We start from the raw sequence: 21,785 nt of genomic DNA, 5'->3' as shown, positions 1-21,785 counted from the left end.
GCTGTTGATTTGGGGTCTAGCAGAGGTTTCTCTTGTGCTGTTGATTTGGGGTCTAACAGAGGTTTCCCTTATGATGTTGATTTGTGGTTGAACAGAGGTTTCTCCTGAGCTGTTGATTTGGGGTCTAGCAGAGGTTTCTCTTCTGATGTTGATTTGGGGTCTAACAGAGGTTTCTCTTGTGATGTTGATTTGGGGTCTGGCAGATGTTTCTCTTGTGATGTTGATTTGGGGTCTAGCAGAGATTTCTCTTGTGCTGTTGATTTGAGGTCTAGCAGATGTTTCTCTTGTGATGTTGATTTGGGGTCTAACAGAGGTTTCTCTTGTGATGTTGATTTGTGGTCTAGCAGAAATTTATCTTATGATGTTGATTTGGGGTCTAGCAGAGGTTTCTCTAGTGCTGTTGATTTGGGGTCTAGCATCGATTTCCCTTGTGCTGTTGATTTGTGGTCCAGCAGAGGTTTCTCTTGTGCTGTTGATTTGGGGTCTAGCATCGATTTCCCTTGTGCTGTTGATTTGTGGTCCAGCAGAGGTTTCTCTTGTGCTGTTGATTTGGGGTCTAGCAGAAATTTCTCTTATGATGTTGATTTGGGGTCGTGCAGAGGTTTCTCCTGTGCTGCTGATTTGGGGTCTAGCAGAGGTTTATCTGGTGCTTTTGATTTGGGGTCTAGCATTGATTTCCCTTGTGCTGTTGATTTGTGGTCCAGCAGAGGTTTCTCTTGTGCTGTTGATTTGGGGTCTGGCAGAAATTTATCTTTTGATGTTGATTTGGGGTCTAGCAGAGGCTTCTCTTGTGATGTTGATTTGGGGTCCAGCCGAGGTTTCTCTTGTGATGTTGATTTGGGGTCTAGCAGAGGTTTCCCTTGTGCTGTTGATTTGGGATCGAGAAGAGGTTTCTCTTGTGCTGTTGATTTGGGGTCTAGTAGAGGTTTCTCTTGTGCTGTTGATTTGGAGTTGAGCAGAGGTTTCTCTTGTGATGTTGATTTGGGGTCTTGCAGAGGTTTCTCTTGTGATGTTGATTTGTGGTCTAGCAGAGGTTTCTCTTATCCTGTTGATTTGAGTTCCAGCAGAGGTTTCTCTTGAGCTGTTGATTTGGGATCTAGCAGAGGTTTCTCTTGTGATGTTGATTTGGGATCTAGCAGAGGTTTCTCTTGTGATGTTGATTTGGGTCTCGCAGAGGTTTCTCCTGTGCTGTTGATTTGGGTCTAACAGAGGTTTCTCTTATCCTGTTGATTTGGGACTAGCAGAGGTTTCTCTTGAGCTGTTGATCTGGGATCGAGCAGAGGTTTCTCTTGTGATTTTGATTTGGGGTCGAGCAGAGGTTTCTCTTGTGCTGTTGATTTGGGGTCTAGCAGAGGTTTCTCTTGTGATGTTGATTTGGGATCTAGCAGAGGTTTCTCCGGTGCTGTTGATTTGGGATCTAGCAGAGTTTTCTCTTGTGCTGTTGATCTGGGATCGAGAAGAGGTTTGTCTTGTGATGTTGATTTGGGGTCCAGCAGAGGTTTCTCTTGTGATGTTGATTTGGGACTAGCAGAGGTTTCTCTTGAGCTGTTGATCTGGGATCGAGCAGAGGTTTCTCTTCTGCTGTTGATTTGGGACTAGCAGAGGTTTCTCTTGAGCTGTTGATCTGGGATCGAGCAGAGGTTTGTCTTGTGATGTTGATTTGGGGTCCAGCAGAGGTTTCTCTTGTGATGTTGATTTGGGGTCGAGCAGAGGTTTCTCTTGTGCTGTTGATTTGGGGTCTAGCAGAGGTTTCTCTTGTGATGTTGATTTGGGATCGAGCAGAGGTTTCTCCGGTGATGTTGATTTGCGGTCGAGCAGAGGTTTCTCTTGTGATGTTGATTTGGGGTCGAGCGGAGGTTTCTCTTGTGATGTTGATTTGGGGTCGAGCAGAGGTTTCTCTTGTGATGTTGATTTGGGGTCGAGCGGAGGTTTCTCCTGTGATGTTGATTCGGGTCCAGCAGAGGTTTCTCTTCTGCTCCAGATTTGGTGCCCAGCAGCGGATTCTCTTCTGCTGTTGGTTTGGGGTCTAGCAGAGGTTTCTCATGTGCAGTTGATTTGGGGTCTAGCAGAGGTTTCTCCTGTGCTGTTGATTTGAGGTCTAGCAGAGGTTTCTCTTGTGCTGTTGGTTTGGGGTCTAGCAGAGTTTTCTCTTGTGCTGTTGATTGGGAACTAGCAGAGGTTTCTCTTGTGCTGTTGATTTGGAGTCGAGCAGAGGTTTCTCTTCTGCTCTAGATTTGGTGCCCAGCAGAGGATTTTCTTCTGCTGTTGGTTTGGGGTCCAGCACAGGTTTCTCATGTGCAGTTGATTTGGGGTCTAGCAGAGGTTTCTCCTGTGCTGTTGATTTGAGGTCTAGCAGAGGTTTCTCTTGTGCTGTTGATTGGGAACTAGCAGAGGTTTCTCTTGTGCTGTTGATTTGGGTCTAGCAGAGGTTTCTCTTGTGCTGTTGATTTGGGATCGAGCAGAGGTTTCTCCTGTGCTGTTGACTTGGGATCCAGCAGAGGTTTCTCTTGTGCTGTTGATTGGGAACTAGCAGAGGTTTCTCTTGTGATGTTGATTTGTGGTCGAACAGAGGTTTCTCTTGTGCTGTTGATTTGTGGTCTAGCAGAGGTTTCTCTTGTGCTGTTGATTTGGGGTCCAGCAGAGGTTTCTCTTGAGCTGTTGATCTGGGATCGAACAGAGGTTTCTTTTGTGATGTTGATTTGGGGTCCAGCAGAGGTTTCTCTTGTGATGTTGATTTGGGGTCCAGCAGAAGTTTCTCTTGTGCTGTTGATTTGGGGTCTAGCAGAGGTTTCTCCTGTGATGTTGATTTGGAGTTGAGCAGAGGTTTCTCTTGTGATGTTGATTTGGGATCGAGCAGAGGTTTCTCCTGTGCTGTTGATTTGGGTCTAGCAGAGGTTTCTCTTGTGCTGTTGATTTGGGATCGAGCAGAGGTTTCTCTTATGCTGTTGATTTGGGACTAGCAGAGGTTTCTCTAGAGCTGTTGATCTGGGATCGAGCAGAGGTTTCTCTTGTGATGTTGATTTGGGGTCCAGCAGAGGTTTCTCTTGTGATGTTGATTTGGGGTCGAGCAGAGGTTTCTCTTGTGCTGTTGATTTGGGGTCTAGCAGAGGTTTCTCTTGTGATGTTGATTTGGGGTCCAGCAGAGGTTTCTCTTGTGATGTTGATTTGGGGTCTGGCAGAGGTTTCTCCTGTGCTGTTGATTTGGGGTCGAGCAGAGGTTTCTCTTGTGCTGTTGATTTGGGGTCTAGCAGAGGTTTCTCTTGTGATGTTGATTTGGGGTCCAGCAGAGGTTTCTCTTGTGATGTTGATTTGGGGTCTGGCAGAGGTTTCTCTTGTGATGTTGATTTGGGGTCGAGCAGAGGTATCTCTTGTGATGTTGATTTGGGGTCTAGCAGAGGTTTCTCCTGTGATGTTGATTTGGGTCCAGCAGAGGTGTCTCTTGTGCTGTTGATTTGGAGTCGAGCAGAGGTTTCTCTTCTGCTCCAGATTTGGTGCCCAGCAGAGGATTCTCTTCTGCTCTTGGTTTGGGGTCTAGCAGAGGTTTCTCATGTGCAGTTGATTTGGGGTCTAGCAGAGGTTTCTCCTGTGCTGTTGATTTGAGGTCTAGCAGAGGTTTCTCTTGTGCTGTTGGTTTGAGGTCTAGCAGAGGATTCTCCCGTGCTGTTGGTTTGGGGTCTAGCAGAGTTTTCTCTTGTGCTGTTGATTTGGGTCTAGCAGAGGTTTCTCTTGTGCTGTTGATTTGGGATCGAGCAGAGGTTTCTCTTGTGCTGTTGATTTGGGATCGAGCAGAGGTTTCTCCTGTGCTGTTGATTTGTGGTCTAGCAGAGGTTTCTCTTGTGATGTTGATTTGGGGTCTAGCAGAGGTTTCTCTTGTGCTGTTGATTTGGGACTAGCAGAGGTTTCTCTTGTGATGTTGATTTGGGTCTAGCAGAGGTTTCTCCTGTGCTGTTGATTTGGGTCTAGCAGAGGTTTCTCTTGTGATGTTGATTTGGGTCTAGCAGAGGTTTCTCTTGTGATGTTGATTTGGGTCTAGCAGAGGTTTCTCCTGTGCTGTTGATTTGTGGTCTAGCAGAGGTTTCTCTTGTGCTGTTGATTTGGGACTAGCAGAGGTTTATCTTGAGCTGTTGATCTGGGATCGAGCAGAGGTTTCTCCTGTGATGTTGATTTGGGGTCTAGCAGAGGTTTCTCTTGTGATGTTGATTTGGGTCTAGCAGAGGTTTCTCCTGTGCTGTTGATTTGTGGTCTCGCAGAGGTTTCTCTTGTGCTGTTGATTGGGAACTAGCTGAGGTTTCTCTTGTGCTGTTGATTTGGGACTAGCAGAGGTTTCTCTTGAGCTGTTGATCTGGGATCGAGCAGAGGTTTCTCCGGTGATGTTGATTTGGGGTCGAGCAGAGGTTTCTCTTGTGATGTTGATTTGGGGTCTAGCAGAGGTTTCTCCGGTGACGTTGATTTGGGGTCGAGCAGAGGTTTCTCTTGTGATGTTGATTTGGGGTCTAGCAGAGGTTTCTCTTGTGCTGTTGATTTGGAGTCGAGCAGAGGTTTCTCTTCTGCTCTAGATTTGGTGCCCAGCAGAGGACTCTCTTCTGCTGTTGGTTTGGGGTCCAGCACAGGTTTCTCATGTGCAGTTGATTTGGGGTCTAGCAGAGGTTTCTCATGTGCTGTTGATTTGAGGTCTAGCAGAGGTTTCTCTTGTGCTGTGGATTGGGAACTAGCAGAGGTTTCTCTTGTGCTGTTGATTTGGGATCCAGCAGAGGTTTCTCTTGTGCTGTTGATTTGGGTCTAGCAGAGGTTTCTCTTGTGCTGTTGATTTGGGTCTAGCAGAGGTTTCTCTTGTGCTGTTGATTTGGGATCGAGCAGAGGTTTCTCCTATGCTGTTGACTTGGGATCCAGCAGAGGTTTCTCTTGTGCTGTTGATTGGGAACTAGCAGAGGTTTCTCTTGTGATGTTGATTTGTGGTCGAACAGAGGTTTCTCTTGTGCTGTTGATTTGTGGTCTAGCAGAGGTTTCTCTTGTGCTGTTGATTTGGGGTCCAGCAGAGGTTTCTCTTGAGCTGTTGATCTGGGATCGAGCAGAGGTTTCTCTTGTGATGTTGATTTGGGGTCCAGCAGAGGTTTCTCTTGTGATGTTGATTTGGGGTCTAGCAGAGGTTTCTCTTGTGCTGTTGATTTGGGGTCTAGCAGAGGTTTCTCCTGTGATGTTGATTTGGAGTTGAGCAGAGGTTTCTCTTGTGATGTTGATTTGGGATCCAGCAGAGGTTTCTCCTGTGCTGTTGATTTGGGTCTAGCAGAGGTTTCTCCTGTGCTGTTGATTTGGCTCTAGCAGCGGGTTCTCCTGTGCTGCTGACTTGGGATCTAGCAGAGGTTTCTCTTGTGATGTTGATTTGTGGTCGAACAGAGGTTTCTCCTGTGCTGTTGATTGGGAACTAGCAGAGGTTTCTCTAGAGCTGTTGATCTGGGATCGAGCAGAGGTTTCTCTTGTGATGTTGATTTGGGGTCCAGCAGAGGTTTCTCTTGTGATGTTGATTTGGGGTCGAGCAGAGGTTTCTCTTGTGCTGTTGATTTGGGGTCTAGCAGAGGTTTCTCTTGTGATGTTGATTTGGGATCTAGCAGAGGTTTCTCCGGTGATGTTGATTTGCGGTCGAGCAGAGGTTTCTCTTGTGATGTTGATTTGGGGTCTAGCAGAGGTTTCTCTTGTGCTGTTGATTTGGGGTCCAGCAGAAGTTTCTCTTGTGATGTTGTATTGGGGTCTAGCAGAGGTTTCTCTTGTGATGTTGATTTGGGGTCCAGCAGAGGTTTCTCTTGAGCTGTTGATCTGGGATCGAGCAGAGGTTTCTCTTGTGATGTTGATTTGGGGTCCAGCAGAGGTTTCTCTTGTGATGTTGATTTGGGGTCTAGCAGAGGTTTCTCTTGTGCTGTTGATTTAGGGTCTAGCAGAGGTTTCTCTTGTGATGTTGATTTAGGGTCTAGCAGAGGTTTCTCCTGTGATGTTGATTTGGAGTTGAGCAGAGGTTTCTCTTGTGATGTTGATTTGGGATCCAGCAGAGGTTTCTCCTGTGCTGTTGATTTGGGTCTAGCAGAGGTTTCTCCTGTGCTGTTGATGTGGCTCTAGCAGAGGGTTCTCCTGTGCTGCTGACTTGGGGTCTAGCAGAGGTTTCTCTTGTGATGTTGATTTGGGATCCAGCAGAGGTTTCTCCTGTGCTGTTGATTTGGGTCTAGCAGAGGTTTCTCCTGTGCCGTTGATTTGGGTCTAGCAGAGGTTTCTCTTGTGCTGTTGATTTGTGGTCGAACAGAGGTTTCTCCTGTGCTGTTGATTTGTGGTCTAGCAGAGGTTTCTCCTGTGCTGTTGATTTGGGACTAGCAGAGGTTTCTCTTGTGATGTTGATTTGGGATCCAGCAGAGGTTTCTCTTGTGCTGTTGATTTGGGGTCCAGCAGAGGTTTCTCTTCAGCTGTTGATCTGGGATCGAGCAGAGGTTTCTCTTGTGATGTTGATTTGGGGTCCAGCAGAGGTTTCTCTTGTGATGTTGATTTGGGGTCTAGCAGAGGTTTCTCTTGTGCTGTTGATTTGGGGTCCAGCAGAGGTTTCTCTTGTGATGTTGATTTGGGGTCTAGCAGAGGTTTCTCTTGTGATGTTGATTTGGGGTCTAGCAGAGGTTTCTCCTGTGATGTTGATTTGGAGTTGAGCAGAGGTTTCTCTTGTGATGTTGATTTGGGATCCAGCAGAGGTTTCTCCTGTGCTGTTGATTTGGGTCTAGCAGAGGTTTCTCTTGTGCTGTTGATTTGGGATCGAGCAGAGGTTTCTCTTGTGATGTTGATTTGGGTCTAGCAGAGGTTTCTCCTGTGCTGTTGATTTGGCTCTAGCAGAGGGTTCTCCTGTGCTGCTGACTTGGGATCTAGCAGAGGTTTCTCTTGTGATGTTGATTTGTGGTCGAACAGAGGTTTCTCCTGTGCTGTTGATTTGTGGTCCAGCAGAGGTTTCTCTTGTGCTGTTGATTGGGAACTAGCAGAGGTTTCTCTTATGCTGTTGATTTGGGACTAGCAGAGGTTTCTCTAGAGCTGTTGATCTGGGATCGAGCAGAGGTTTCTCTTGTGATGTTGATTTGGGGTCCAGCAGAGGTTTCTCTTGTGATGTTGATTTGGGGTCGAGCAGAGGTTTCTCTTGTGCTGTTGATTTGGGGTCTAGCAGAGGTTTCTCTTGTGATGTTGATTTGGGATCTAGCAGAGGTTTCCCTTGTGATGTTGATTTGTGGTCTTGCAGAGATTTCTCTTGTGATGTTGATTTGGGGTCTAGCAGAGATTTCTCCTGTGATGTTGATTTGGGATCGAGCGGAGGTTTCTCTTGTGATGTTGATTTGGGGTCTAGCAGAGGTTTCTCTTGTGATGTTGATTTGGGGTCTAGCAGAGGTTTCTCTTGTGCTGTTGATTTGGGGTCCAGCAGAGGTTTCTCTTGTGATGTTGTATTGGGGTCTAGCAGAGGTTTCACTTGTGATGTTGATTTGGGGTCCAGCAGAGGTTTCTCTTGTGATGTTGATTTGGGGTCTAGCAGAGGTTTCTCTTGTGCTGTTGATTTCAGTTCCAGCAGAGGTTTCCCTTGTGCTGTTGATTGGTTTCGCAACGGTTTCTCTTGTGATGTTGATTTGGGGTCCAACAGAGTTTTCTCTTATGCTGTTGATTTGGGGTCTAACAGAGATTTCCTTTGTGCTGTTGATTTGGGGTCTAGCAGAGGTTTCTCTTGTGCTGTTGATTTGGGATCTAGCAGAGGTTTCTCTTGTGCTGTTGATTTGGGATCTAGCAGAGGTTTCTCTTGTGCTGTTGATTTGGGATCGAGCAGAGGTTTCTCTTGTGATGTTGATTTGGGACTAGCAGAGGTTTCTCTTGAGCTGTTGATCTGGGATTGAGCAGAGGTTTCTCTTGTGATGTTGATTTGGGGTCCAGCAGAGGTTTCTCTTGTGATGTTGATTTGGGGTCTAGCAGAGGTTTCTCTTGTGCTGTTGATTTGGGGTCCAGCAGACGTTTCTCTTGTGATGTTGATTTGGGATCTAGCAGAGGTTTCTCTTGTGATGTTGATTTGGGGTCTAGCAGAGGTTTCTCTTGTGCTGTTGATTTGGGGTCCAGCAGAGGTTTCTCTTGTGCTGTTGATTGGTTTCGCAACGGTTTCTCTTGTGATGTTGATTTGGGGTCCAACAGAGTTTTCTCTTATGCTGTTGATTTGGGGTCTAACAGAGATTTCCTTTGTGTTGTTGATTTGGGGTCTAGCAGAGGTTTCTCTTGTGCTGTTGATTTGAGTTCCAGCAGCGGTTTCTCTTATGATGTTGATTTGGGGTCCAGCAGAGGTTTCTCTTATGATGTTGATTTGGGGTATGGCGGAGGTTTCTCCTGTGCTGTTGATTTGGGGTCAAGCAGAGGTTTCTCTTGTGCTGTTGATTTGGGGTCCAGCAGAGGTTTCTCTTGTGCTGTTGATTTGGGGTCCAGCAGAGGTTTCTCCTGTGCTGTTGATTTGGGGTCTGGCAGATGTTTCTCTTGTGATTTTGTTTTGGGGTGTAGCAGAGGTTTCTCTTGTGCTGTTGATTTGCGTTCCAGCAGAGGTTTCTCTTGTGCTGTTGATTTGGGGTCTAACAGAGATTTCCCTTGTGCTGTTGAATTGTGGTCTAGCAGAGGTTTCTCTTGTGATGTTGATTTGGGGTACAACAGAGTTTTCTCTTATGCTGTTGATTTGGGGTCTAACAGAGATTTCCTTTGTGATGTTGATTTGGGGTCGAGCAGAGGTTTCTCTTGTGCTGTTGATTTGGGGTCTAGCAGAGGTTTCTCTTGTGATGTTGATTTGGGGTCGAGCAGAGGTTTCTCTTGTGCTGTTGATTTGGGGTCTAGCAGAGGTTTCTCTTGTGATGTTGATTTGAGGTCCAGCAGATGTTTCTCTTGTGATGTTGATTTGGGGTATGGCAGAGTTTTCTCTTGTGCTGTTGATTTGGGGTCGAACAGAGATTACCATGTGCTGCTGATTTGGGGTCTAGCAGAGGTTTCTCTTGTGCTGTTGATTGGTCTAGCAGAGGATTCTCTTGTGATGTTGATTTGGGGTCAAGCAGAGGTTTCTCTTGTGCTGCTGATTTGGGGTCCAGCAGAGGTTTCTCTTATGATGTTGATTTGGGGTATGGCAGAGGTTTCTCCTGTGCTGTTGAATTGGGGTCAAGCAGAGTTTTCTCTTGTGCTGTTGATTTTGGTCCAGCAGAGGTTTCTCTTGTGCTGCTGATTTGGGGTCTAGCAGAGGTTTCTCTTGTGCTGTTGATTTGGGGTCTAGCAGAGGTTTCTCTTGTGCTGTTGATTGGTCGAGCAGAGGTTTCTCTTGTGCTGTTGATTTGGGGTCTAGCAGAAATTTCTCTTATGATGTTGATTTGTGGTCTAGCAGAGGTTTCTCTTGTGCTGTTGATTGGTCTAGCAGAGGTTTCTCTTGTGATGTTGATTTGGGGTCCAGCAGAGGTTTCTCCTGTGCTGTTGATTTGGTGTCGAGCAGAAATTTCTCTTATGATGTTGATTTGGGGTCCAGCAGAGGTTTCTCCTGTGCTGTTGATTTGGGGTCGAGCAGAAATTTCTCTTATGATGTTGATTTGGGGTCGTGCAGAGGTTTCTCCTGTGCTGTTGATTTGGGGTCTAGCAGAGGATTATCTGGTGCTGTTGATTTGGGGTCTAGCATTGATTTCCCTTGTGCTGTTGATTTGTGATGCAGCAGAGGTTTCCCTTGTGCTGTTGATTTGGGGTCTTGCAGAAATATCTCTTTTGATGTTGATTTGGGGTCCAGCAGAGGCTTCTCTTGTGATGTTGATTTGGGGTCCAGCCGAGGTTTCTCTTCTGCTGTTGATTTGTTGTCTGGCAGAGGTTTCTCTTGTGCTGTTGATTAGGGGTCTCGCAGAGGATTCTCTTGTGATGTTGATTTGGGGTCTAACAGAGGTTTCCCTTATGATGTTGATTTGGGGTCTGGTAGAGGTTTCTCCTGAGCTGTTGATTTGGGGTCTAGCAGAGGTTTCTCTTGTGCTGTTGATTTGGGGTCTAGCAGAGGTCTCTCTTGTGCTGTTGATTTGGGGTCTAGCAGAGGTTTCTCTTGTGCTGTTGATTTGGGGTCTAGCAGATGTTTCTCCTGTGCTGTTGATTTGGGGTCAAGCAGAGGTTTCTCTGGTGCTCTTGATTTGGGGTCTAGCAGAGGTTTCTCTTGTGCTGTTGATTTGGGGTCGAACGGAGGTTTCTCTTCTGCTGTTGATTTGGGGTGTAACAGAGTTTTCTCTTGTGCTGTTGATTTGGGGTCTAGCAGAAATTTCTCTTATGATGTTCATTTGGGGTCTCGCAGAGGTTTGTCTTGTGATGTTGATTTGTGGTCTAACAGGTTTCTCTTGTGATGTTGATTTGGGGTCCAGCAGAGGTTTCTCCTGTGCTGTTGATTTGGGGTCTAGCAGAAATTTCTCTTATGATGTTCATTTGGGGTCTCGCAAAGGTTTGTCTTGTGATGTTGATTTGGGGTCCAGCAGAGGTTTCTCCTGTGCTGTTGATTTGGGGTCCAGCAGAAATTTCTCTTATGATGTTGATTTGGGGTCCAGCAGAGGTTTGTCTTGTGATTTTGTTTTGGAGTCTAGCAGAGGTTTCTCTTGTGCTGTTGATTTGGGGTCTAGCAGAGGTTTCTCTTGTGCTGTTGATTTGGGGTCCAGCAGAGGATTCTCTTGTGCTGTTGATTTGGGGTCTAGCAGAAATTTCTCTTATGATGTTGATTTGGGGTCGAGCAGAGGTTTCTCTTGTGCTGTTGATTTGGGGTCCAGCAGAGGTTTCTCTTCTGCTGTTGATTGGTTTCGCAACGGTTTCTCTTGTGATGTTGCTTTGGGGTCCAACAGAGTTTTCTCTTATGCTGTTGATTTGGGGTCTAACAGAGATTTCCCTTGTGCTGTTGATTTGGGGTCTAGCAGAGGTTTCTCTTGTGCTGTTGATTGGTCTAGCAGAGGATTCTCTTGTGCTGTTGATTTGGGGTCGAGCAGAAATTTCTCTTATGATGTTGATTTGGGGTCTAGCAGAGGTTTCTCTTGTGCTGTTGATTGGTCTAGCAGAGGTTTCTCTTGTGCTGTTGATTTGGGGTCGAACAGAGGTTTCTCTTGTGATGTTGATTTGGGGCCCAGCAGAGGTTTCTCCTGTGCTGTTCATTTGGGGTCGAGCAGAAATTTCTCTTTTGATGTTGATTTGGGGTCGTGCAGAGGTTTCTCCTGTGCTGTTGATTTGGGGTCTAGCATTGATTTCCCTTGTGCTGTTGATTTGAGATGCAGCAGAGGTTTCCCTTGTGCTGTTGATTTGGGGTCTCGCAGAAATATCTCTTTTGATGTTGATTTGGGGTCCAGCAGAGGCTTCTCTTGTGATGTTGATTTGGGGTCTAGCCGAGGTTTCTCTTCTGCTGTTGATTTGTTGTCTGGCAGAGGTTTCTCTTGTGCTGTTGATTAGGGGTCTCGCAGAGGATTCTCTTGTGATGTTGATTTGGGGTCGTGCATAGGTTTCCCTTATGATGTTGATTTGGGGTCTGGTAGAGGTTTCTCCTGAGCTGTTGATTTGGGGTCTAGCAGAGGTTTCTCTTGTGCTGTTGATTTGGGGTCTAGCAGAGGTTTCTCCTGTGCTGTTGATTTGGGGTCCAGCAGAGGTTTCTCTGGTGCTGTTGATTTGGGGTCTAGCAGAGGTTTCTCTTGTGCTGTTGATTTGGGGTCTAACGGAGGTTTCTCTTCTGCTGTTGATTTGGGGTGTAGCTGAGTTTTCTCTTGTGCTGTTGATTTGGGGTCGAGCAGAAATTTCTCTTATGATGTTCATTTGGGGTCTCGCAGAGGTTTGTCTTGTGATGTTGATTTGTGGTCTAACAGGTTTCTCTTGTGATGTTGATTTGGGGTCCAGCAGAGGTTTCTCCTGTGCTGTTGATTTGGGGTCCAGCAGAAATTTCACTTATGATGTTGATTTGGGGTCCAGCAGAGGTTTGTCTTGTGATTTTGTTTTGGGGTCTAGCAGAGGTTTCTCTTGTGCTGTTGATTTGGGGTCTAGCAGAGGTTTCTCTTGTGCTGTTGATTGATCTGGCAGTGGTTTCTCTTGTGCTGTTGATTTGGGGTCCAGCAGAGGTTTCTCTTCTAATGTTGATTTGGGGTCCAGCAGGGGTTTCTCCTGTGCTGTTGATTTGGGGTCTGGCAGATGTTTCTCTTGTGATGTTGATTTGGGGTCTTGCAGAGGTTTCTCTTGTGCTGTTGATTTGGGGTCCAGCAGATGTTTCTCTTGTGATGTTGATTTGGGGTCTAACAGAGGTTTCTCTTGTGATGTTGATTTGGGGTCTGGCAGATGTTTCTCTTGTGATGTTGATTTGGGGTCTAGCAGAGGTTTCTCCTGTGCTGTTGATTTGGGGTCTAGCAGATGTTTCTCTTGTGATGTTGATTTGGGGTCTAACAGAGGTTTCTCTTGTGATGTTGATTTGTGGTCTAGCAGAAATCTCTCTTATGCTGTTGATTTGGGGTCTAGCAGAGGTTTCTCCTGTGCTGTTGATTTGGGGTCTAGCAGATGTTTCTCTTGTGATGTTGATTTGGGGTCTAACAGAGGTTTCTCTGGTGATGTTGATTTGGGGTCTGGCAGATGTTTCTCTTGTGATGTTGATTTGGGGTCTAGCAGAGATTTCTCTTGTGCTGTTGATTTGAGGTCTAGCAGATGTTTCTCTTGTGATGTTGATTTGGGGTCTAACAGAGGTTTCTCTTGTGATGTTGATTTGTGGTCGAGCAGAAATTTCTCTTATGATGTTGATTTGGGGTCTAGCAGAGGTTTCTCTTGTGCTGTTGATTTGGGGTCTAGCATCGATTTCCCTTGTGCTGTTGATTTGTGGTCCAGCAGAGGTTTCTCTTGTGCTGTTGATTTGGGGTCTAGCATCGATTTCCCTTGTGCTGTTGATTTGTGGTCCAGCAGAGGTTTCTCTTGTGCTGTTGATTTGGGGTCTAGCAGAAATTTCTCTTATGATGTTGATTTGGGGTCGTGCAGAGGTTTCTCCTGTGCTGCTGATTTGGGGTCCAGCCGAGGTTTCTCTTGTGATGTTGATTTGGGGTCTAGCAGAGGTTTCTCTTGTGCTGTTGATTTGGGGTATGGCAGAGGTTTCTCTTGTGCTGTTGATTGTTCTGGCAGAGATTTCCCTTGTGCTGTTGATTTGGTGTCTGGCAGAGGTTTCTCTTGTGCTGTTGATTGGTCCAGCAGAGGTTTCTCTTGTGCTGTTGATTTGGGGTCTGGCAGAAATTTCTCTTGTGATGTTGATTTGTGGTCTAGCAGAGGTTTCTTTTGTGATGTTGATTTGGGGTCCAGCCGAGGTTTCTCTTGTGATGTTGATTTGGGGTCTAGCAGAGGTTTCTCTTGTGCTGTTGATTTGGGGTATGGCAGAGGTTTCTCTTGTGCTGTTGATTGTTCTGGCAGAGATTTCCCTTGTGCTGTTGATTTGGTGTCTGGCAGAGGTTTCTCTTGTGCTGTTGATTGGTCCAGCAGAGGTTTCTCTTGTGCTGTTGATTTGGGGTCTAGCCGAGGTTTCTCTTGTGCTGTTGATTTGGGGTCTCGCAGAGGTTTCTCTTGTGCTGTTGATTTGGGGTCTGACAGAGGTTTCTCTTATGATGTTGATTTGGGGTCCAGCAGAGGTTTCTCCTGTGCTGTTGATTTGGGGTCCAGCAGAGGTTTGTCTTGTGATTTTGTTTTGGGGTCTAGCAGAGGTTTCTCTTGTGCTGTTGATTTGGGGTCTAGCAGAGGTTTCTCTTGTGCTGTTGATTGGTCTGGCAGTGGTTTCTCTTGTGCTGTTGATTTGGGGTCCAGCAGAGGATTCTCTTGTGCTGTTGATTTGGGGTCTAACAGAGGTTTCTCTTCTAATGTTGATTTGGGGTCCAGCAGGGGTTTCTCCTGTGCTGTTGATTTGGGGTCTGGCAGATGTTTCTCTTGTGATGTTAATTTGGGGTCTTGCAGAGGTTTCTCTTGTGCTGTTGATTTGGGGTCCAGCAGATGTTTCTCTTGTGATGTTGATTTGGGGTCTAGCAGAGGTTTCTCTTGTGCTGTTGATTTGGGGTCTATCAGATGTTTCTCTTGTGATGTTGATTTGGGGTCTAACAGAGGTTTCTCTTGTGATGTTGATTTGGGGTCTGGCAGATGTTTCTCTTGTGATGTTGATTTGGGGTCTAGCAGAGGTTTCTCTTGTGCTGTTGATTTGGGGTCTAGCAGATGTTTCTCTTGTGATGTTGATTTGGGGTCTAACAGAGGTTTCTCTTGTGATGTTGATTTGGGGTCTAGCAGAGGTTTATCTGGTGCTGTTGATTTGTGGTCTAGCATTGATTTCCCTTGTGCTGTTGATTGTGGTCCAGCAGAGGTTTCTCTTGTGCTGTTGATTTGGGGTCTAGCAGAAATTTCTCTTATGGTGTTGATTTGGGGTCTAGCAGAGGTTTATCTGGTGCTGTTGATTTGGGTTCTAGCATTGATTTCCCTTGTGCTGTTGATTGTGGTCCAGCAGAGGTTTCTCTTGTGCTGTTGATTTGGGGTCTAGCAGAAATTTCTCTTATGGTGTTGATTTGGGGTCTAGCAGAGGTTTATCTGGTGCTGTTGATTTGGGTTCTAGCATTGATTTCCCTTGTGCTGTTGATTGTGGTCCAGCAGAGGTTTCTCTTGTGATGTTGATTTGGGGTCTAGCAGAGGTTTCTCTTGTGCTGTTGATTTGGGGTATGGCAGAGGTTTCTCTTGTGCTGTTGATTGTTCTGGCAGAGATTTCCCTTGTGCTGTTGATTTGGTGTCTGGCAGAGGTTTCTCTTGTGCTGTTGATTGGTCCAGCAGAGGTTTCTCTTGTGCTGTTGATTTGGGGTCTGGCAGAAATTTCTCTTGTGATGTTGATTTGTGGTCTAGCAGAGGTTTCTTTTGTGATGTTGATTTGGGGTCCAGCCGAGGTTTCTCTTGTGATGTTGATTTGGGGTCTAGCAGAGGTTTCTCTTGTGCTGTTGATTTGGGGTAGGGCAGAGGTTTCTCTTGTGCTGTTGATTGTTCTGGCAGAGATTTCCCTTGTGCTGTTGATTTGGTGTCTGGCAGAGGTTTCTCTTGTGCTGTTGATTGGTCCAGCAGAGGTTTCTCTTGTGCTGTTGATTTGGGGTCTAGCCGAGGTTTCTCTTGTGCTGTTGATTTGGGGTCTCGCAGAGGTTTCTCTTGTGCTGTTGATTTGGGGTCTGACAGAGGTTTCTCTTATGATGTTGATTTGGGGTCCAGCAGAGGTTTCTCCTGTGCTGTTGATTTGGGGTCCAGCAGAGGTTTGTCTTGTGATTTTGTTTTGGGGTCTAGCAGAGGTTTCTCTTGTGCTGTTGATTTGGGGTCTAGCAGAGGTTTCTCTTGTGCTGTTGATTGGTCTGGCAGTGGTTTCTCTTGTGCTGTTGATTTGGGGTCTAGCAGAGGTTTCTCTTGTGCTGTTGATTTGGGGTCTAACAGAGGTTTCTCTTCTGCTGTTGATTTGGGGTCAAGCAGAGTTTTCTCTTGTGCTGTTGATTTGGAGTCCAGCAAATGTTTCTCTTGTGCTGTTGATTTGGGGTCGAGCAGAGGTTTCTCTTGTGCTGTTGATTTGGGGTGTAGCAGAGTTTTCTCTTGTGCTGTTGATCTGGGGTCCAGCAGAGATTTCTCTTGTGCTGTTGATTTGGGATCTAGCAGAGGTTTCTCTTGTGCTGTTGATTTGGGGTCCAGCAGAGGTTTCTCTTGTGCTGTTGATTTGGGATCTAGCAGAGGTTTCCCTTGTGCTGTTGATTTGGGGTCTAGCAGAGGTTTCTCTTGTGCTGTTGATTTGGGGTCCAGCAGAGGATTCTCTTGTGCTGTTGATTTGGGGTCTAACAGAGGTTTCTCTTCTAATGTTGATTTGGGGTCCAGCAGGGGTTTCTCCTGTGCTGTTGATTTGGGGTCTGGCAGATGTTTCTCTTGTGATGTTAATTTGGGGTCTTGCAGAGGTTTCTCTTGTGCTGTTGATTTGGGGTCCAGCAGATGTTTCTCTTGTGATGTTGATTTGGGGTCTAGCAGAGGTTTCTCTTGTGCTGTTGATTTGGGGTCTATCAGATGTTTCTCTTGTGATGTTGATTTGGGGTCTAACAGAGGTTTCTCTTGTGATGTTGATTTGGGGTCTGGCAGATGTTTCTCTTGTGATGTTGATTTGGGGTCTAGCAGAGGTTTCTCTTGTGCTGTTGATTTGGGGTCTAGCAGATGTTTCTCTTGTGATGTTGATTTGGGGTCTAACAGAGGTTTCTCTTGTGATGTTGATTTGGGGTCTAGCAGAGGTTTATCTGGTGCTGTTGATTTGTGGTCTAGCATTGATTTCCCTTGTGCTGTTGATTGTGGTCCAGCAGAGGTTTCTCTTGTGCTGTTGATTTGGGGTCTAGCAGAAATTTCTCTTATGGTGTTGATTTGGGGTCTAGCAGAGGTTTATCTGGTGCTGTTGATTTGGGTTCTAGCATTGATTTCCCTTGTGCTGTTGATTGTGGTCCAGCAGAGGTTTCTCTTGTGCTGTTGATTTGGGGTCTAGCAGAAATTTCTCTTATGGTGTTGATTTGGGGTCTAGCAGAGGTTTATCTGGTGCTGTTGATTTGGGTTCTAGCATTGATTTCCCTTGTGCTGTTGATTGTGGTCCAGCAGAGGTTTCTCTTGTGCTGTTGATTTGGGGTCTAGCAGAAATTTCTCTTATGGTGTTGATTTGTGGTCCAGCAGAGGTTTCTCTTGTGCTGTTGATTTGGGGTCTGGCAGAAATTTCTCTTTTGATGTTGATTTGGGGTCTAGCAGAGCCTTCTCTTGTGATGTTGATTTGTGGTCTAGCAGAGGTTTCTCTTGTGATGTTGATTTGGGGTCCAGCCGAGATTTCTCTTGTGATGTTGATTTGGGGTCTAGCAGAGGTTTCTCTTGTGCTGTTGATTTGGGGTATGGCAGAGGTTTCTCTTTTGCTGTTGATTGTTCTGGCAGAGATTTCCCTTGTGCTGTTGATTTGGTGTCTGGCAGAGGTTTCTCTTGTGCTGTTGATTGGTCCAGCAGAGGTTTCTCTTGTGCTGTTGATTTGGGGTCTAGCAGAGGTTTCTCTTGTGCTGTTGATTTGGGGTCTAGCCGAGGTTTCTCTTGTGCTGTTGATTTGGGGTCTCGCAGAGGTTTCTCTTGTGCTGTTGATTTGGGGTCTGTCATAGGTTTCTCTTATGATGTTGATTTGGGGTCCAGCAGAGGTTTCTCCTGTGCTGTTGATTTGGGGTCTAGCAGAGATTTCTCTTACAATGTTGATTTGGGGTCGTGCAGAGGTTTCTCCATTGCTGTTGATTTGGGGTCTAGAAGAGGTTTATCTGGTGCTGTTGATTTGGGGTCCAGCAGAGGTTTCTCTTGTGATGTTGATTGGTGGTCTAGCAGAGGTTTCTCTTGTGCTGTTGATTTGGGGAATGGCAGAGGTTTCTCTTGTGCTGTTGATTGTTCGAGCAGAGATTTCCCTTGTGCTGTTGATTTGGTGTCTGGCAGAGGTTTCTCTTGTGCTGTTGATTTGGGGTCTAGCCGAGGTTTCTCTTGTGCTGTTGATTTGCCGTCTAGCAGAGGTTTCTCTTGTGCTGTTGATTTGGGGTCTAGCAGAGGTTTCCCTTATGATGTTGATTTGGGGTCTAGCAGAGGTTTCTCCTGAGCTGTTGATTTGGGGACTAGCAGAGGTTTCCCTGATGATGTTGATTTGGGGTCTAGCAGAGGTTTCTCCTGAGCTGTTGATTTGGGGTCTCGCAGAGGTTTCTCCTGTCCTGTTGATTTGGGGTCGAGCAGAGGTTTCTCTGGTGCTTTTGATTTGGGGTCTAGCAGAGGTTTCTCCTGTGCTGTTGATTTGGGGTCTAGCAGAGGTTTCTCCTGTGATGTTGATTTGGGGTCTAGCAGAGGTTTCTCCTGTGCTGTTGATTTGGGGTCTAGCAGAGGTTTCTCTGGTGCTGTTGATTTGGGGTCTAGCAGAGGTTTCTCTTGTGCTGTTGATTTGGGGTCTAACAGAGGTTTCTCTTCTGCTGTTGATTTGGGGTCAAGCAGAGTTTTCTCTTGTGCTGTTGATTTAGAGTCCAGCAAATGTTTCTCTTGTGCTGTTGATTTGGGGTCGAGCAGAGGTTTCTCTTGTGCTGTTGATTTGGGGTGTAGCAGAGTTTTCTCTTGTGCTGTTGATCTGGGGTCCAGCAGAGATTTCTCTTGTGCTGTTGATTTGGGATCTAGCAGAGGTTTCTCTTGTGCTGTTGATTTGGGGTCCAGCAGAGGTTTCTCTTTTGCTGTTGATTTGGGATCTAGCAGAGGTTTCCCTTGTGCTGTTGATTTGGGGTCTAGCAGAGGTTTCTCTTGTGCTGTTGATTTGGGGTCCAGCAGAGGATTCTCTTGTGCTGTTGATTTGGGGTCTAACAGAGGTTTCTCTTCTAATGTTGATTTGGGGTCCAGCAGGGGTTTCTCCTGTGCTGTTGATTTGGGGTCTGGCAGATGTTTCTCTTGTGATGTTAATTTGGGGTCCAGCAGATGTTTCTCTTGTGATGTTGATTTGGGGTCTAGCAGAGGTTTCTCTTGTGCTGTTGATTTGGGGTCTATCAGATGTTTCTCTTGTGATGTTGATTTGGGGTCTAACAGAGGTTTCTCTTGTGATGTTGATTTGGGGTCTGGCAGATGTTTCTCTTGTGATGTTGATTTGGGGTCTAGCAGAGGTTTCTCTTGTGCTGTTGATTTGGGGTCTAGCAGATGTTTCTCTTGTGATGTTGATTTGGGGTCTAACAGAGGTTTCTCTTGTGATGTTGATTTGGCGTCTAGCAGAGGTTTATCTGGTGCTGTTGATTTGTGGTCTAGCATTGATTTCCCTTGTGCTGTTGATTGTGGTCCAGCAGAGGTTTCTCTTGTGCTGTTGATTTGGGGTCTAGCAGAAATTTCTCTTATGGTGTTGATTTGGGGTCTAGCAGAGGTTTATCTGGTGCTGTTGATTTGGGTTCTAGCATTGATTTCCCTTGTGCTGTTGATTGTGGTCCAGCAGAGGTTTCTCTTGTGCTGTTGATTTGGGGTCTAGCAGAAATTTCTCTTATGGTGTTGATTTGGGGTCTAGCAGAGGTTTATCTGGTGCTGTTGATTTGGGTTCTAGCATTGATTTCCCTTGTGCTGTTGATTGTGGTCCAGCAGAGGTTTCTCTTGTGCTGTTGATTTGGGGTCTAGCAGAAATTTCTCTTATGGTGTTGATTTGTGGTCCAGCAGAGGTTTCTCTTGTGCTGTTGATTTGGGGTCTGGCAGAAATTTCTCTTTTGATGTTGATTTGGGGTCTAGCAGAGCCTTCTCTTGTGATGTTGATTTGTGGTCTAGCAGAGGTTTCTCTTGTGATGTTGATTTGGGGTCCAGCCGAGATTTCTCTTGTGATGTTGATTTGGGGTCTAGCAGAGGTTTCTCTTGTGCTGTTGATTTGGGGTATGGCAGAGGTTTCTCTTTTGCTGTTGATTGTTCTGGCAGAGATTTCCCTTGTGCTGTTGATTTGGTGTCTGGCAGAGGTTTCTCTTGTGCTGTTGATTGGTCCAGCAGAGGTTTCTCTTGTGCTGTTGATTTGGGGTCTAGCAGAGGTTTCTCTTGTGCTGTTGATTTGGGGTCTAGCCGAGGTTTCTCTTGTGCTGTTGATTTGGGGTCTCGCAGAGGTTTCTCTTGTGCTGTTGATTTGGGGTCTGTCATAGGTTTCTCTTATGATGTTGATTTGGGGTCCAGCAGAGGTTTCTCCTGTGCTGTTGATTTGGGGTCTAGCAGAGATTTCTCTTACAATGTTGATTTGGGGTCGTGCAGAGGTTTCTCCATTGCTGTTGATTTGGGGTCTAGAAGAGGTTTATCTGGTGCTGTTGATTTGGGGTCCAGCAGAGGTTTCTCTTGTGATGTTGATTGGTGGTCTAGCAGAGGTTTCTCTTGTGCTGTTGATTTGGGGAATGGCAGAGGTTTCTCTTGTGCTGTTGATTGTTCGAGCAGAGATTTCCCTTGTGCTGTTGATTTGGTGTCTGGCAGAGGTTTCTCTTGTGCTGTTGATTTGGGGTCTAGCCGAGGTTTCTCTTGTGCTGTTGATTTGCCGTCTAGCAGAGGTTTCTCTTGTGCTGTTGATTTGGGGTCTAGCAGAGGTTTCCCTTATGATGTTGATTTGGGGTCTAGCAGAGGTTTCTCCTGAGCTGTTGATTTGGGGACTAGCAGAGGTTTCCCTGATGATGTTGATTTGGGGTCTAGCAGAGGTTTCTCCTGAGCTGTTGATTTGGGGTCTCGCAGAGGTTTCTCCTGTCCTGTTGATTTGGGGTCGAGCAGAGGTTTCTCTGGTGCTTTTGATTTGGGGTCTAGCAGAGGTTTCTCCTGTGCTGTTGATTTGGGGTCTAGCAGAGGTTTCTCCTGTGATGTTGATTTGGGGTCTAGCAGAGGTTTCTCCTGTGCTGTTGATTTGGGGTCTAGCAGAGGTTTCTCTGGTGCTGTTGATTTGGGGTCTAGCAGAGGTTTCTCTTGTGCTGTTGATTTGGGGTCTAACAGAGGTTTCTCTTCTGCTGTTGATTTGGGGTCAAGCAGAGTTTTCTCTTGTGCTGTTGATTTGGAGTCCAGCAAATGTTTCTCTTGTGCTGTTGATTTGGGGTCGAGCAGAGGTTTCTCTTGTGCTGTTGATTTGGGGTGTAGCAGAGTTTTCTCTTGTGCTGTTGATCTGGGGTCCAGCAGAGATTTCTCTTGTGCTGTTGATTTGGGATCTAGCAGAGGTTTCTCTTGTGCTGTTGATTTGGGGTCCAGCAGAGGTTTCTCTTGTGCTGTTGATTTGGGATCTAGCAGAGGTTTCCCTTGTGCTGTTGATTTGGGGTCTAGCAGAGGTTTCTCTTGTGCTGTTGATTTGGGTTCCAGCAGATGTTTCTCTTGTGCTGTTGATTTGGGGTCTAGCAGAGGTTTCTCCTGTGCTGTTGATTTGAGGTCTAGCAGATGTTTCTCTTATGATGTTGATTTGGGGTATGGCAGAGTTTTCTCTTATGCTGTTGATTTGGGGCCGAACAGAGATTTCCCTTGTGCTGTTGATTCGGGGTCTAGCTGAGGTTTCTCTTGTGCTGTTGATTGGTCTAGCAGAGGATTCTCTTGTGATGTTGATTTGGGCTCCAACAGAGGTTTCTCTTCTGATGTCGATTTGGGGTCCAGCAGAGGTTTCTCTTATGATGTTGATTTGGGGTCCAGCAGAGGTTTCTCTTGTGCTGTTGATTTGTGGTCTAGCAGAGGTTTCTCTTGTGATGTTGATTTGTGGTCTAACAGAGGTTTCTCTTGTGATGTTGATTTGGGGTCTCGCAGACGTTTGTCTTGTGATTTTGTTTTGGGGTCGAGCAGAGGTTTCTCTTGTGCTGTTGATTTGGGGTCTAGCAGAGGTTTCTCTTGTGCTGCTGATTTGTGGTCTAACAGAGGTTTCTCTTGTGATGTTGATTTGGGGTCCAGCCGAGGTTTCTCTTGTGATGTTGATTTGGGGTCTAGCAGAGGTTTCTCTTGTGCTGTTGATTTGGGGTCTGGCAGAAATTTCTCTTTTGATGTTGATTTGGGGTCTAGCAGAGCCTTCTCTTGTGATGTTGATTTGTGGTCTAGCAGAGGTTTCTCTTGTGATGTTGATTTGGGGTCCAGCCGAGGTTTCTCTTGTGATGTTGATTTGGGGTATGGCAGAGGTTTCTCTTTTGCTGTTGATTGTTCTGGCAGAGATTTCCCTTGTGCTGTTGATTTGGTGTCTGGCAGAGGTTTCTCTTGTGCTGTTGATTGGTCCAGCAGAGGTTTCTCTTGTG

General features: G+C 46.1%; 1 protein-coding gene across 1 annotated transcript; it reads right to left on the bottom strand.

The window, feature by feature from the left end:
• Nucleotides 1–572: 572 nt before the first annotated feature.
• On the bottom strand, nt 573–10,461 carry LOC137345843 (G2/mitotic-specific cyclin-B3-like). Its single transcript, XM_068009092.1, has 11 exons — nt 10,368–10,461; nt 10,080–10,275; nt 9,701–9,987; nt 8,984–9,124; nt 8,095–8,373; nt 5,286–5,408; nt 4,499–4,694; nt 3,394–3,731; nt 2,171–2,370; nt 1,925–2,078; nt 573–823 (listed from the first exon to the last, which is right to left on the bottom strand). Exons 1-11 carry the CDS (start codon nt 10,459–10,461, stop codon nt 573–575), a joined length of 2,259 nt encoding a protein of 752 aa, XP_067865193.1.
• Nucleotides 10,462–21,785: the final 11,324 nt, after the last annotated feature.

This window comes from Heterodontus francisci, chromosome 29 (assembly GCF_036365525.1).
Source record: "Heterodontus francisci isolate sHetFra1 chromosome 29, sHetFra1.hap1, whole genome shotgun sequence".
NCBI classification, from domain to species: Eukaryota; Metazoa; Chordata; class Chondrichthyes; order Heterodontiformes; family Heterodontidae; genus Heterodontus; species Heterodontus francisci.
The sequence above is the reverse complement of the archived record's forward strand: the minus strand, read 5'-3'. Positions and strand labels throughout refer to the sequence as shown.

Coding starts and splice junctions, on each gene's coding strand:
- LOC137345843 (XM_068009092.1), bottom strand. CDS start 10,461: ATGAACATCATAAGAGAAATTTCTGCTAGACCCCAAATCAACAGCACA. Junction 9,125..9,700: donor TGCTGCATCACAAATCAACA/GCACAAGGGAAA, acceptor CAACATCATAAG/AGAAACCTCTGCTGGACCCC. Junction 2,371..3,393: donor ACATCACAGGAGAAACCTCT/GCTAGACCCCAA, acceptor CCCAATCAACAG/CACAAGAGAAACCTCTGCTA.